The sequence below is a fragment of the Nuphar pumila genome, chromosome 15, assembly GCF_984573655.1.
Source record: "Nuphar pumila chromosome 15, dmNupPumi1.hap1.1, whole genome shotgun sequence".
Taxonomy (NCBI): Eukaryota; Viridiplantae; Streptophyta; class Magnoliopsida; order Nymphaeales; family Nymphaeaceae; genus Nuphar; species Nuphar pumila.
The window spans coordinates 25,136,931-25,152,143 of NC_143263.1; the positions used below are offsets into that span (position 1 = coordinate 25,136,931).

Below are 15,213 nucleotides of genomic sequence, written 5' to 3' on the forward strand. Positions count from 1 at the left end.
CAGCCCAACAGCTACTTGGAGCTGTCCTATCATCATTAAATGACAAAAAAGATAAAATGCAAAAGAATAAAATAAAAGAACAAAGTCAGCCCCTAATGGGCTGACCATTAGTGCAATATGAAATGACTGAAATACCCCTGATGGGTATTTTGGTTCTCTCTCTCTCTCTCTCTCTCTCTCTCTCTCTCTCTCTCTCTCTCTCTCTCTCTCTCTCTCTCACACACACACACACACACATATATATATATATATATATAACTAGGTTCAGGTCCGGTTTTTAAAGGGATGATATAGGTTCAGTTCTGGCTAAGCTTAGGTCAAGGCTTGAGTTGGCCTTCAACTATGGTATCTTGTGGGTCTTCAGTCAAAATTTGGGGTCAATTGGTTAGGTTAGGTCTGGTTTTGATGTCTCTCAAGTGAAACAGGTCGGATTCAGTTGGTCACAGGCTGGGAAAAACAGGGATCACTGAAGAATTTTTATCTCCGTGTGTAGGTAACAAAAAAATCTGAAAATTTGTGGGTATGAAGTAGACACGTGTAGGAATGTACAGTAAAAATTTCAGGGGTAGATTCCACTGGGTTTGGGAGATATGAATTTTAGGAGTTGGCTAAATTTCTGGGAATGGTTTGGGTTGGCCTGGACTGAATAGGCTCATTCACAAATTCAAGAACTTGGTCCTCTTCCTCCAAACAAGATCCCAACACCAAAATTCGACCACCAACACTCATTACTCCAAGAAACACCCAATTACAGAAAATAGTAGGAACTAAGGCAGAAACACCAACCAAAATACTGATCTCAAGTGAACAAGATCAAGATCTTGAGAATATAAGCAAAGCCTTGTAAGAACATTGCAAATTCAATCAAGATTCAACCCAACTTTGATGTAGATCACCCAAGACTTAAATTCACACACCAATCTACTCCTTATGTCGTGCTCTTTCACATATATCAGACCCAAAAAGAAATTCAAGCACTAACAATTCTTCAAAAATCAGTAGTTAGTGGGGTCTCCAACATGGCTCTATTGCATGCACACGTAAGTCAACCCAAGTAGCACCGAATTTCTAAAGAAACTTCAATTCTCTCAATTCTCAGCATCAACAAACATCTAATGCACTGTAACACATCATATCACAGACCCAAACACATCATACATAGTTGTAAATCAAGAATTTGGCCCAAGAATTATGTTGGCATCAAACCACTGCTAATCTAACATGCATAGAGCCCTTGAGTGATGTTTTTCAACATATCTAGGACCCAAGAATTGATTGAACACGGGTTGAGAACAATTCCACAAAAACCGTCCTTAGCTTGGAGCTCAATTGCGGAGCTTGTAGCTCACACAAGAACTCAACAAGATGTATCTCCCAACTCAAAAACTATTACCAGATGTGAGTTTACGCTTCAATTCACCAATTTTCGGCCCTTGGTACACTGATCCTCACGTGAATTGGGAACAGCACCTCCTTAACTCTATTCTTGGAATGGAGAGGGCAATCTCCAATCTTGAACCGGTTTGAGCTCCCGGATGAAGCTCTTCACACTTTCTTGGAATGGATTTGAGATGAATCACAACCGTTGGGGATCAAGAGCTCTGATAGCAAATTGTTATGAACCTCCTCAAAGTCCAAGCAATGGTAGAAGCTCAAGGGAAATGAAGGAGAGGGGAATGGAAGGTTGGTCAACTAGTAGGGAAGAAACAAGGGAGAAAGAGTATAGGAGGGCGACTTTGGGAGAGAGAGGGATAAGAGAGGAGATGGTTAGGAGGTTGAGAGAGAGTTGAGAGGAAGGGGATCTCTAACAAAAAATAGTTAGAGCCATTTCTCAAGCCAGTGTGGCTTAGAGACCAAATTTTCATCAAGTGACCAATAAAAAAACAAGCCAAAGAATGATACAAAGACAGAGATGTTAAAGTATATATGTATATATATATAATGAATATTTTTTTCCTGTTGTAATAAGTAATGCCTAACAGGAGCATTTTGGTCATTTCATCTCTTGTAACTAGGTCTGTCCTATAGGGACAGTTTAGTTAGTTTTATTTTTTGTTTTTTATAATTGTAATTATTATAGTTTTGAGGGGCTCTATGGTAAACTACCATAGAGTCGTTGGGATAGCTCCCAACAGCTATAAATATAGTTGTTCGGAGCTCCCAAAGCTTCTTGCCTCTTGTTTGGATGTGTATAAATAAGGACACCTTGTCCCCATTCTTTTATGCTTTTTGCTATGCATATTATCAAGTCATATTTTTTATGTTTGTTGTAAGCCCTTGTAGGCTCTTTGTATTGTCCCTGGTGGACTTGTGATTGTGCACATTGAATTGTGTTTTTGTATGCCCTTAGTAGGCTCTTATTTATCTTCCCCTCATTTCATTACATGGTATGAGAGCCATAGTGTTATTGGTCTTGTGAAAAGTGGTCACAAAGTGTTCATGTGTCCATGGTGCTTGCAAGTGGACATATTCTTCCACACTTTTCTCTTTCTCGCTCTCTTCTCCCATTCAAAATAGAGCATGATCATAAAATTGATCTCTCCTTCGAACTCAATGATACCAACTACCTGAAGTAAGCCTCTGCTATTGAGAACAACCTCAAGGAAAAGAAGCTTTGGGGACAAATGATGGGTGTAATGAAACCTTGAGTGCCCAAGAGAGATGTCACAAAGGGCTATGAAGAGTGAACAATCACACAAATGCAAAGCAACTAATGGGCAAGATACAAAGAGCCAACTAAGGGCTTAAGCACAATATCACAACACAAGAATATAAAAATAAATAATGTATTTATTAAGAGTGCTAAAAAACATAGAATAGAAGATGGTCTAACACCCTCTATTTATACACAAAGGGGGGGGGGGGGGGGCACATGGAGTTGTTGGGAGCTTCGCAATGGTCATATTTATGACCTTTGGAGAGTCCCAATGGCTCTATGAGATGCCCAAAAAGTCCTTGGTCAAAAAGAATAAATAAAATAAAAAATTTACAATATAGTCCCTAGTGGATTATTCTAATTACATATTCCAAAAAGACTAAAATACCCTTATGAGTTATGACTAATTACAAAAGTATATATATATATATATATATATATATATATATATATATATATATATATATATATATATATTTTAACACCCTCCCTCAAACTTACGATAAGATCACCGAAAGTTTGTTGAGGAGAAATAGAAACCAAGATGCAGGAAGAGCTTTGGTAAAGCAATCTGCAAGCTAGTACTCTCTAGTGACATACGACAACTCAATAATTCCTTTCAGATACTCATCACATACATAATGGCAGTCCATCTCAATATGTTTTTTTTTCATGCAAGGTGTGATTACTTGCAATGTAAATGACACTTCAGTTGTCACAACACATCTTCGAAGATTTGGAGGTGGAAACTCCCATGCCTTAGAGAAGAGTCCTTAGACATACCAGCTCTATTGTAGTTGTAGTCATTGCTCGATATTCGGCCTCAGTTTTCTTACACCTAATTAAGGAATCTCCTAAAAAAACACAAAAAACTAGTAGTTGAGATTTTATCATTTGGGTTACTACCCTAATTTGTATCAGTATAAGCAGTTAAATCTAAGGATAAGGAAGAGGATAAAAAAACCTTTCAAGATTGTGTTTTTAAAATATCGAACAATCCTTATAATTGCAGGTATGTGCACTGTGGTAGAAGCATGTTAAAACTAACTTGTTGCATGTACTGCATGAGCGATATCAGGTGGGGTGATACAGAGGTAGGTGAGAGATTCAATCAATTGGCGATATGGAGTAGGATCTTCAAGCAATACACCATCTTCAAGTCTTAATTTGGCATTTATGACTTTTGAAATCTCCACCTTTTCATCAGAAACTCCTGACATAACACACATGTCAGCAGCCAATTTCATCTCAGAGAGAATATATCCTCTGGGTGAATAGGCAACCTCAATTCCTAAAAAATATCTCAAAAACACCAAGTCAGATATATCAAAACTTTTCTTTAAGACAAATTTGATTTCAATAACTTCTTTGTCATTTCTTGTGATGATCATGTCATCAACATATAGAAGAAGAATCACAATTTCTGTACTTGTTTTCTTGACAAAGAGAGTAGTGTCTGTATAACAAGAGATAAATTCTAAATTAATCAAAACATTAATAAATTTATCAATCTAAGCCTTAAGAACTTGTTTAGGATCATACAACATCCTTTTAAGTTTTAAAATATTTGTATTTATATTAACCCCAAAGGGGGGTCCATGTAAACTTTATCACCAAGTTCTCTATTTAAAAAGGTATTTTAACATCTAATTGATAGATGGATCATTTTTAGATAAAGGCAATGGCAATTAGGGTTCGAACACTAGTCATTTTTGTGACGGGGGCAAAAGTTTCCTCGTAATCTATTCCATATTCTTGGGCATATTCTTTGACAACCAATCTTGCTTTGTAACTTTCTAATGATTTGTTACTTTTGGTTTTTTACATTAAACACACATCTACATCCTATAGGTTTCTTGCCTAGAGGAAAATCAACTATTTTCAACGCATTGGCTTTCCTAAGAGCATTAAGTTATATTTTCATTACTTCAATCCAATGATGATATTGTTTGGTTTCATTATAATGAGATGGTTCATAATAAGAGTGAAGAGTTATTAAACATGTTCTAAAATTTGAAAAAAATGAGTCATATGATACAAATTTACTAGGAGCATTAGAGATTATATTAGATCTTCTAAGTTGGGATTCCTCTAAAGGTATGTTTTGAGAGAACTTGTCAAGTGCACATTGATGGTCACCTTGACCACACCGAGTATATTCATGTATATCATTAGATGCATTTTCATTTAAACTTTTATTTTGATGACTAACTTCATCAACAACCAGATGTTAATACTAGAGTTATCAATCAAGCGCCAAACACATCAATAGAGTTAAACTCACCATGTCTTGGCAATAGATCAAATAGAAATAAATAGCCAAATTTTTTGTTAGTTCCATTGTTATCAAATCCATTTTTCATTTTCAAGGAAAGTGACATCTTTAGAAACATAGAGTTTATTGTTTATTGGATCAAAACAATGATACCTATGTCACATGGGTGCGGGTGCGGGTGCGGGTGCGGGTGCGGGTGCGGATGCGGGTGCGACACGGGTGCGGCGCAATTTTAAAAATTTTGGACACGGGGACTCGGCTATATATATATATATATATCCAGTGTGTGCATATGTCTATATAAATTTTGGACTCGGCTCGTGACTCTTCCAGGTTGTCTCAGATCCTGAACTAACTGAGTTAAAATAGTAGTATAACTGGGTTAGAACCAAACTAGGCTGAGTTTATCATTGACTCAGCCGAGTCTTAGCTACCATGGGAATAAAACATCATCAAGGTATTAATTAAAAGCATTAACTAAAAGCATGTTCTGGTAAATGCATTAAATATCTTTTGCTAAAATTCATAACATTAATTAAAAGCATTAAAAGCTTTTAATTTTTCAAAGCTAGATTTGAAAAAGAGAGAGAGAGAGAGAGATCTCGGTGGATGAGAAAGTGTTGCTACTCGTGGATGAGAATTTATTAGCTTTTATAAGAGAGAGAACTTGGTGGATGAAAAGTGTTGGTACTCGTGGATGAGAATTTATTAGCTTTTAAGATTGAGAGAGAGAATTAAATGATAATATTTAAGAATAATTTTCTTTTCTGGGCCTAATGTTTAAGACTCATGCTATATATATTTTAAAAAAATATATAAAAAGATCTTTTTTTTTATTTTTTGTACTAAAAATGGACATTTTTGGACTCGGTCAACGTTGACCGAGTCCAAAATTAAGACAGACTCGGCCTGGACTCGTTGACCGAGTCCGACTCGGCGTTGACCGAGTCCGACTCGGCGTTGACCGAGTCCGACTCGGCGTTGACCGAGTCCAGGCCGCACCCGTGTCGGGGCGTGTCGACTCGGGTGCGGCACCTCCCTAGCCGAGTCCGTGTGACATAGAATGATACCCTTTTTATTTTCCCCATATCCCAAGAAAAAACATTCAATGGCTTTTAGAGATGGTTTATCATTTTTATGAGTAAGCACGTAACACTTACAACCAAAGATTCTTAGTCTTTTAAAATCGAGTCATTTTAAAAAGTTTTTCAAATCGGGATGTCCCTAGAAATGAGAAGGGTTCTAGTGGTTTCTACTATATGTCTGTTTTCTTTCCGCTAACCCATTTTGCTGAGGAGTTCTAGGCAAGATCTTTGATGACAAATTTTATTTTGTTTCAAGTAATTTTGAAAATCATTTAACATATATTTTCCTCCCGAATCTGAACTAAGTATAGATATGTTACTAAGAAATTGATTTTTAATCATTATATGAAATTCCTTAAAGAAAGAGAACACATCGGATTTAACATTTAGAAAATAAACTCATGTGTATCTAGTGAAATCATCCACAAAAATAACATAATAGAAGTAACCTCTTTTTTATATGATCGATGAAGAACCCCATACATCCGAATGCACTAATTCAAAAGGTCGAGTATAAACAAAAGATATATGAGGAAAGGGAATGGCTTTCATTTTTCAAAAATGCAATCTTTATAAAATATTTTTTTAGTACAAATATTTTTCAAAAAAAAGTAAGAGATCTTCAAAAATCTAGGATGTAAGTTTCTTATGCCAAGTATCAATATTTTTGTCTTCTACATAATTACAAAAATGACTTGGGTGGAAGTGACAAAAATCCATAAAGTAAAGATCGCCTCTCCTATGCCTTTGTCAAATCAGCTTCCTTAACTGGAGATCCTGTACGATGAAATCTTTAGATGAAAAAGAAATTTTGCAATCATGATCGATATTTGAGACAGAAAATAGATTTAAATTTAATTTTGGAACCACCCTTATTTTTTAAACAAGAAATTTTTTAGAATTTTGAGAAATTTTAGAATCAAGAGTTCCAATACTATTTATTTTCAAAGAGGTTTCATCGATGGTTGAAACATAAGATGAAGTAGAATTAATGCAAACTTCGAAAAGGGCATTCTTATGAGGGGTCATATGAAATGAACCCAAATAAAAAATCTACATGTCTGGAAGAGAGGAAGAAGATGCAATAGCGGCACCCGAAGTAGATGATTTAAGAAGTTGTTGAAGTGTCTCCGATATGTGAGTAAGAGTGTCTTTGATGTCTCCTCCATTCTTGCTAGATTCTTCTTTCTTGGGTGTGATTTCTCCAACGAAAGCGATTTTGGCTTTAAGCTTTGGGTAAACCGGTCTAATATGCCCTTGTTCATTACAAAAGTGACAAATGACACCATTCCTATATCCATTATTGTAGTTGGATGCACCATGTGCACTTGAAAAAATTTCTAACTTTAGTAAAGATGAACTGCAAACTAGGAAATCATCTAGAGTATCAAAGCCCCTATCAAAATTTGTATCCCATGACTCCTTTTCCTCAAAATACCGTATATATGTATATACATATGTATATGTATTTATGTACTTACGTATATATATTATATTATTTCTTTCTTTTTTATTTTTTGGACTGATTTGGACTTAGTCAACCTAAGTTGACTAAGCCCCCAACAGCCAGATTTCTAGTTGTTAGACTCTCCCAACAGCTAGAAATCTAGCCGTTGGGAGTAGTCACTCTCTTTTGACTCCTTACCCTCTCTCCTCTCCTCTCCTCTCTTGTGAGAAACAGAGAGAGAGAGAGAGAGACTTACCGTCACTGTTGTAGCCGCCACCATCGGAAGAGGAGGGGCCGGTGGGGAGGCGAGGGGAGGAGTCGTGCCCTAAACAACAACAACAACAACAACAACAACAACAACCCGATAATTTTTTTTTAAGTGGACCCTGGGTGCAGGTTGACAGCACCCACATCACGTCGACGCAGGACGCAGGTGCGGCATGATCTTTAGCAAGTCCTTGTGACATAGGTGATGACATAATGCTGAGAAGGAAAGGAGACTGTCCTGGGACTCCTAAACCAAAATAAACAAAATACACCTGCAGAAACTGAAAATTACAGAAATGCTACTGGGGATCAAAACCCGCCAGAATCTGTCTGAAACTCTCCAAAATGTTTATAAACACTATTTCAAACTCTCCAGAATGTTCAGAAACATTATTTCACACAGTAGGTGGACAAACATCTTTAAGCAGGTGTTGCAACTCTTCATCATATAGACTCTTGAACAAATAGTTGCAATGCCCTCTCTCAAAATCAAGAAAATCTTACAAGGTAATCTTCATTCACTAAAACAAAACAAGGTAATTGTCGTTCTTGTATAAAGACAACATTCAATCCTAAAAGGCAATCAAGTCTGCAACATCCTGTGTTCATTACAGATGCACAATTTTCCAGGTTACAAGAGAATTGCATATAGAAGACTAGTCCATGGACCATGCACCTTAAGTTCCTTAACAGAAGAAACAATCAGCTTCTACACCCGCATGAAGCATAGATAATTCGGACATCAGAACAAGAGCATGGTATAAAAAAGCTGGTCAGGAACAGAGGCTACTGCTTCAATTTAATAGGCAACTAGTTCGGACAGAAACACCAATACAAAGATGCATTATTTAACCAAAGGCAATCTCTTAACCACATATTTTTCACAAATGAGTTTCCATACAAGACCAAGCAATGATTTCAAATGTAAGAATAATTTTTGTATAGACCAACCTTCACGAGTAAAGAAGTCTCGAAACAGGCGCTTCAAGAACCCATAATCTGGTCGTTGATCAAATGTCAATGAATGACAGTAGTGCAAGTATGAAGCAAACTCCACTGGATAAGACTTGCATAAAACCTGATCAGTATAGTATAATCCAACTCAGCAATGAAACATAATTGGTGTCCAGGAAAATAATTGAGCATGTGAACATTGTGAAGGAACATACTTCAATAGAAGTTGACACCTTTTTTTCACATATCTTGTCATATTTTTGTTTCTTTGTAGCAGCCTTCAAGCCCTGCCAAGGAAGGCTACATGAAACAATGCCATGTTAGCAGCCTATAAACGCAGGCCAGACATGAATGATTCTCTAGCTTGATGCACAAACAGCCTCATGATGCACGATCAGAAACTATCCTCTGTATAAGGTAACAAACTTCACAATCAATGAGAGATGGACTATCAAACTAAAACCTACTTTCCAGAAGAACATAGATGTAGAATCCAGATGAGAGACAGGTCCATTGTTATGCATGAGAAAACACCATAAATAGCCTAAAGCATGCACTTTAGTCCCATCCTCATGTCCATTCTATGTAGCATGGGTACTTATACCAGGTCCCCACATTGGTGTTGTAACCGTGTCCTACCCGTACTAATACAGGGTACCTATATATATAGGCTACACTTGTGGATTCCAAATCCCCTAGTTGAGATAAATAGAGCTAGGTCATGTTGAACAAATCTGACCCTGTGGATGTGCTTGGAATGATCTGTTTAACAAGGATCAAGATCAACCCTTGGATCACGTTTTTTCAACATTAAAGCACTGTTTTTCAAAAGGTGCAATTTTGGTACATTGTATGCCATCAATTTTTCAACCCCTAGAAAAACCTGTATAGATTCAGGCAAAACATGACTCAAAGGCCCCTTCTTGGCGTTTTTCACTAGTGGGTTTGGAAACCATGTATATATAATAATATAGGTTCCAGCAAAAAATGTAGCAGCAAGCGTTTTTTGTCGAATCTGAACCTGTGGATGTGTTCACAATGGTTTATTTACTAAGAAACATGCTTTGGATTGAACCAGATTATCAAAAAATTAGAATCTTCTATCACCAAGTTTTAGTACAATATTTTTTTTTAATTTATTACTCGAAGAAACGACGTCTGGTATCAAAAACCTGATCGCACTGGCTCAGCCTGCCATACCTACGGTCATCTCCCAGAGGAATAACTCTGAGGCTAGGACCCTCGACCCCAAGGCCTATGCTGGGTGTCAACTTGCGCAATGGGGTGATGTCCACAGGAATCGAACCTTGACCACCCATCTGATAGCCAAGGCCCAACCCCCTTGGAGCTCAAGTTTTAGCATAATACATAAGACGTTGATTTTCCACCCCTCTAAAAAAATACATGTGCATGAAAAATACCTAATTCAATGCATGTTATTTACTGAGTAAACTATGACAAACACATCTATCGGTTTAAATCAAGCGAAAATCACCTGCAGCCATGTTTTTTGCCGGGATCTAACTTGGGAACTAACGAAAATGAGACCTGACTAGAGCATTCCCAGAGAGAGAGAGACATGGGTGTGCACACGCCCTGAGTGCATCAGTGTCAGACACCGTTTTCCGACAATTCAACCTTATAGATGTGTATTCCATTTGGTAGGAAGTAGCCATTGGTTCATGTTTTTTGATGAAAAAACATGATTTTATAACATTTCAATTTTAGAAGATTGTGGGACATTGATTTTCCATCCCTTAAAAAAGTCTCCTTACATGTTGGAATCAGATGAATCAAAAGAGGGTCCCTGTACTCCATTTTGGCCAAGTGTATTGTGTCCTCATATATACTAGTCATATTGAAAACTTCAAAAAATGGCCACATCCCCGTACCCACAGCCGTATCCATGTGACAAGTTTTGGCCTTCAAAATCTTGAATCCTTTCTGTTAAATAATAAATAGACAATTCAAATCAAACTAACCGCCCTAACATGCACCCCTTTGGATTTAATAAGCCACATCTTCAAGTATCACACACACAAGGCACCATGCCCTGTGCCACAGCATAATATGAAAAAGGTTCACCAGGCTTATTTGCAAATTGGCACATATAAATCTGCCAATGATGATGGCATACACAATTAAATCAGACCATAACTAATCCAATTATAAAATAACACAGCACAAATTGAAAGCAGACCTTCCTGGTGGTAATATTAAATCCCTTGGACCAAAGTCTCACTCTCACGCTTTTACCTATGAATGCCTCAAAAATTCTAAAAGTCGACTCATTAAAAATTCTCCTACTTTAAGGAACTTGAAGTGTATATCCACCAGAATGGAGTAAGAAGCACATTTCATAAATTGCAAGGAGAAAACTCCATAAATACTAATACAAGCATGTGATTGACTCCATGGAAAAGCTTTACCTTCCTCTTAAAAAGTATAGAAGAACGTAACCGAGAGATTCCAAATCATCCCGCCGACTTTGCTCTAGAGAGAAGAGACAATGATGTACAAAATTTACATTGTTGTTTCCATGCTGAAGGAGTCAATAAGTAGCAGAAAATAATTATATGCTCACCAATGCCCAGATGAGTGTTGCAACTTGCATATCGTGCAGTACCAGTAAGGTTTTTGTTCTCTCTGCATGTGATGAAGAACAATACGAGCAGAAAATTTAAGCATTGAACTAACTGGAAGGCTTTTGGGATTTTCACAAGATAGAAAGTAAAATGATGTAAAGATAACACATTTATCTAAGAGGGACAAAAGAAAAGGGGTATTTAGTGAACCATGGAAGAAATGCCTTCAAGGAATTCACAAGTAAACAACAAAGAACTAAATAAAACTTGCCAAACATTTCTTTATAAAACAAAAAAAAATATTTCACATGCATAGGTCTTTTACCGCTGAATCCAACTGAACTCAAAGATGGATGCACTGTTGACAAAACAAAGAAAGATGGATTGTTTTCTAAAAGAAGTCTTGGCATCCAGACCCATGAGAGCAATGTTGCATCTTCCATGATATGTGTAATGCATCAACACTAAGAGACAACTGACTACAATAGAACGGTTCCACAAGTATGCAAGCTCTTCCATAATTCAATACTTGTGATTCTCATTGCAGCCAAAGTTTCATGGCAGGATTTGCACAAGATCTGGCAAACTAGAACTTTAATAATAGGTTTTCTGATAATCAAATGCTTAAAATGACAATGGCACCTTGGTTTCTTGTCTTCTACTATAATAACTCACACATTTGAAGCACTAAAATTGACTTTTATCAAAGAAGGTAAGATCCCACTAGAAATAAATAGAACTTGCTCGCTCCTTCAATGAATCAATATCTTGAGGGCATTTTGTTCACATTGTTTCATATATAGCATCCAGGAAATTCCACATAGTATTTGATTTTACATTACAAGCTTAAATATGAGAAAACAAAGAAATAGGGCTCGAACAACTAATGACTAAACTGCAAAGAGCTTGTTTACCTATAAGGAATGTGGCGATTGGTCGTAGAATCTCGGTATCGTTTTGCAAGTCCAAAATCAATTATATAAACCTGGAATTAAAAATTATATATATGAAAACTGTGTAGTAGTAAAATAATATGAAACAGACAGCCAGGTTCCTGTGTTACTCATAAAGATAGAAGTATTATTACCTGGTTTGCTTTCTTACCAAGGCCCATAAGGAAGTTATCAGGCTTGATGTCTCTATGCAAGAATCCTTTGGAGTGCACGTACTCTATTCTAGTTATCTGAAATATGGTATAAAGGACATTTTAGTGGGACTTCTCCATCATAACTATACAGATGTCAAGCTTTAAAGGAGCAACAACACACGTGGCTTGGTAATTTGCCAACTGAAGTAACTTCTTACACCAATCAAGCAGCACAACTCAGGTCATACAAGTAGACATAAAGTGCCTCATTCAAATAAGTTTTTCCACAGCTTGACCAGATATAAGTCAACTTGTGAGCAGGATAAACCAAAAGAACCCCACGAGATGGCTAGATGCCCAAACTGGAGGTTAATAAAATGTCACAGGGCACATTTCTGCTTTTGCTCTCTAGGCCAAATTCAGGAACATATGCACTTGTTATCAAAAGGACAGTCTAAAGAAGAATACCTAATGAGCAAATGCACACAAATTATTCATATCATACACCTATAAAACATCAACATGGCGCACTAGACTCCCATAGAAAACCAGAAAATGGCTGGATGTGAGTGACTACTAAACAAAAAAAACATTGTGAAGTCCTCTAATCAGGATGATATATTTACCATTTGATCTGCTAACATCAAGACAGTCTTTAAGGAAAATTTCCTTCCACAGTATACAAACAGATCCTCTAGACTTGGTCCCAGCAAATCAAGCACGAGTATATTGTACTCCCCATCCACTCCACACCATCTGATGTTAGCAAGACCACCTGCAAAAGGAATACAAAAAAATAGGCCACTAAAATTCACGATCTAGAAGAAAAGAGAATGGCATAATGCAATTTTCTCATGCATACTTCCTCCCTGGAGAAGTTTATAAAGCTTGGCTTCATAAAGCAGCTGTGGGTGCTTTGTCTTGCTATTTTCCTGCCACCCACAAGAGGTACAGACAGATCATAGTCATAAAAATGAGATCATCAGATAATTATACAATTTCATCTACTTCAACAGTGATCAAATTTTGAGACAACTTTTGTACTTGCAGAACACATCCAACAAAAGTTTTTAGATGCAAAGTATGTAATACAATGCTTTACAAAATCAATGGGTTGAATTCATACCAGAAATCCCAGCCATGCCTAAAAGAGCCAAGTGGCTGCCGTCTACCAATGTGGAGAGAGCCCAACTAATTATTATAGCCCCCCACCCCCCAAAAAAAAAAAAAAACTAGACACCAGATCACCTAAAGCCAAAGTCTCAAGATGTCAAACTCTTCCTAGCTGAAAACACCAAACTGAACGATTCTATTATACAAATTGATGACAATTTGCACATCCATTTCAGTCTAGTTTATTAGATTTTAGCTGGATGAAGTGGGTAAAAGATCATGCGACATCCCTACCATGAAATGCATGAGACTAAATGTTCATCCATACCAGGAGCCAGTACTAGCAGCACCGATCGACAATGAAAATGGTGATAAAGACTTCAAATGAATTAACGAAAAACATGATGCATAGAGCAGTAGCAATGAGAAAACATACACAACTACATATAATGGCATACCAGCAATATAGAGACGCTAAAATAAACATACTGCAACTTCTTTCAATATTAAAAAGCTGATCAATTTGATGGCAGAGAGAGTAAAATTCAGGACGATACCATGAACCCTCTACTCAAAGAAAAACTCAAATCTTTCAAAACCTCCCAAGCATTGAGCAAGAGGAAATTCGTATGCTCCAAATTCAACAAAAATGATCTAGAAATCCTGAACCTTCTGCTCAAGGAAAAACTCAAATTTTTCAAAAAAAAAAAAAAGGATATACGTCTGATCCAAATTCAGAGAACTTGAGGTAAAAATCAAGTGAAACACCATCTTAGTTTCATATAATTATCCAGTCCAACATCCCAACACTGCCATGCACGACATAAAACCGCCAATTCCCCATCTCTTTACTCACAATTCCCAACCACAAAGCACCAAAACCACGAAATCGACAAAACACCAAGATGGAATCGATTACACCAGAAGAGGAACGAAGCAAGAAACTCACGAGTTTCACCGCGACGGCCTCGTTCGTCTCGATATGTGTCGCTGAAACAATTTCCATGGAGAAAAGAAACCAAACCAAGTCAGCCAAACAAGAACATCAGCGATCGCCGATGGCAAACACCACGAAAGCGAAGCAAATTGTCTCACCCAGATAAATCTCCCCAAACGATCCGCTCCCGATCTTCCGACCTAACTTGTATTTCTCCCCTACGATCCTTTCCATCCTCAGACGCCGAAGATCATCAAAGGAAAAGCGCAAAATTAGGGCTTTCCTTCTCTTCTATCACAACGAGAGAGAAAGAGAATTAGGGCAACAAATGAAGAAGAAGGAAAATCAGGGAAGGCTTTGTGGTGGTCGAAAACGGCGAGAAGCCTTTACGGAGCTTCTCTCCAAGCAAGAGGTCATTTTCGGAATTATGCAAATAGAGTCAGTGGAGGAGACAAGGTCCCAGCCCTGAGTCTGCATACGTCAATCGAACAGGTTCACTTTTATCATTATCTTCTGTTCTACGACAAGTTTGGATCGTTGTGGAAAAATGTAAGAGAAAGAAAGATGGGTCGACTACACCCAAGAGACAGAGTCCTGAAAATGGATGTGGTGGGAGGAATATGAAAAAATGTGAGAACTTGAAAAGTTGAAAATGTTATATTTTTTTCTAGTATTTTTTTCACTCCCCCACGTGTCACTTATGTAATACTTTTTGCCTGATTTAGATCTGGGTATTACCAAATCCAAAAGATCCGGGTTTGAACTTGAATGTGTACTCTGCTTATTGAGTTGGACTGGATCGATACT

The 15,213-nt window shown here is 37.2% G+C and overlaps 1 protein-coding gene across 7 annotated transcripts in view; it reads right to left on the reverse strand.

Moving 5' to 3' along the window:
- The window catches only part of LOC149814859 (casein kinase 1-like protein 3), a 75,856-nt gene extending 60,868 nt beyond the window's left edge, over positions 1 to 14,988 (reverse strand). For 6 of the 7 annotated variants that reach the window (XR_016427886.1, XR_016427884.1, XR_016427887.1 and 3 more), the window contains exons 1-10: positions 14,565 to 14,987; positions 14,419 to 14,459; positions 13,219 to 13,288; positions 12,983 to 13,131; positions 12,357 to 12,452; positions 12,184 to 12,254; positions 11,269 to 11,330; positions 11,114 to 11,177; positions 8,900 to 8,984; positions 8,682 to 8,808 (exon numbers count right to left, since the gene is read on the reverse strand). Coding sequence is in view for 1 of the 7 variants with exons in the window: in XM_089988848.1 (XP_089844974.1) it covers positions 8,682 to 8,808; positions 8,900 to 8,984; positions 11,114 to 11,177; positions 11,269 to 11,330; positions 12,184 to 12,254; positions 12,357 to 12,452; positions 12,983 to 13,131; positions 13,219 to 13,288; positions 14,419 to 14,459; positions 14,565 to 14,640 (841 nt within the window). In the remaining 6 variants the exon portion in view is untranslated. Of the gene's footprint in view, positions 1 to 8,681; positions 8,809 to 8,899; positions 8,985 to 11,113; positions 11,178 to 11,268; positions 11,331 to 12,183; positions 12,255 to 12,356; positions 12,453 to 12,982; positions 13,132 to 13,218; positions 13,289 to 14,418; positions 14,460 to 14,564 lie in introns of all 7 variants that reach the window. The other variant, XM_089988848.1, reaches the window with a different exon arrangement.
- Positions 14,989 to 15,213: the final 225 nt, after the last annotated feature.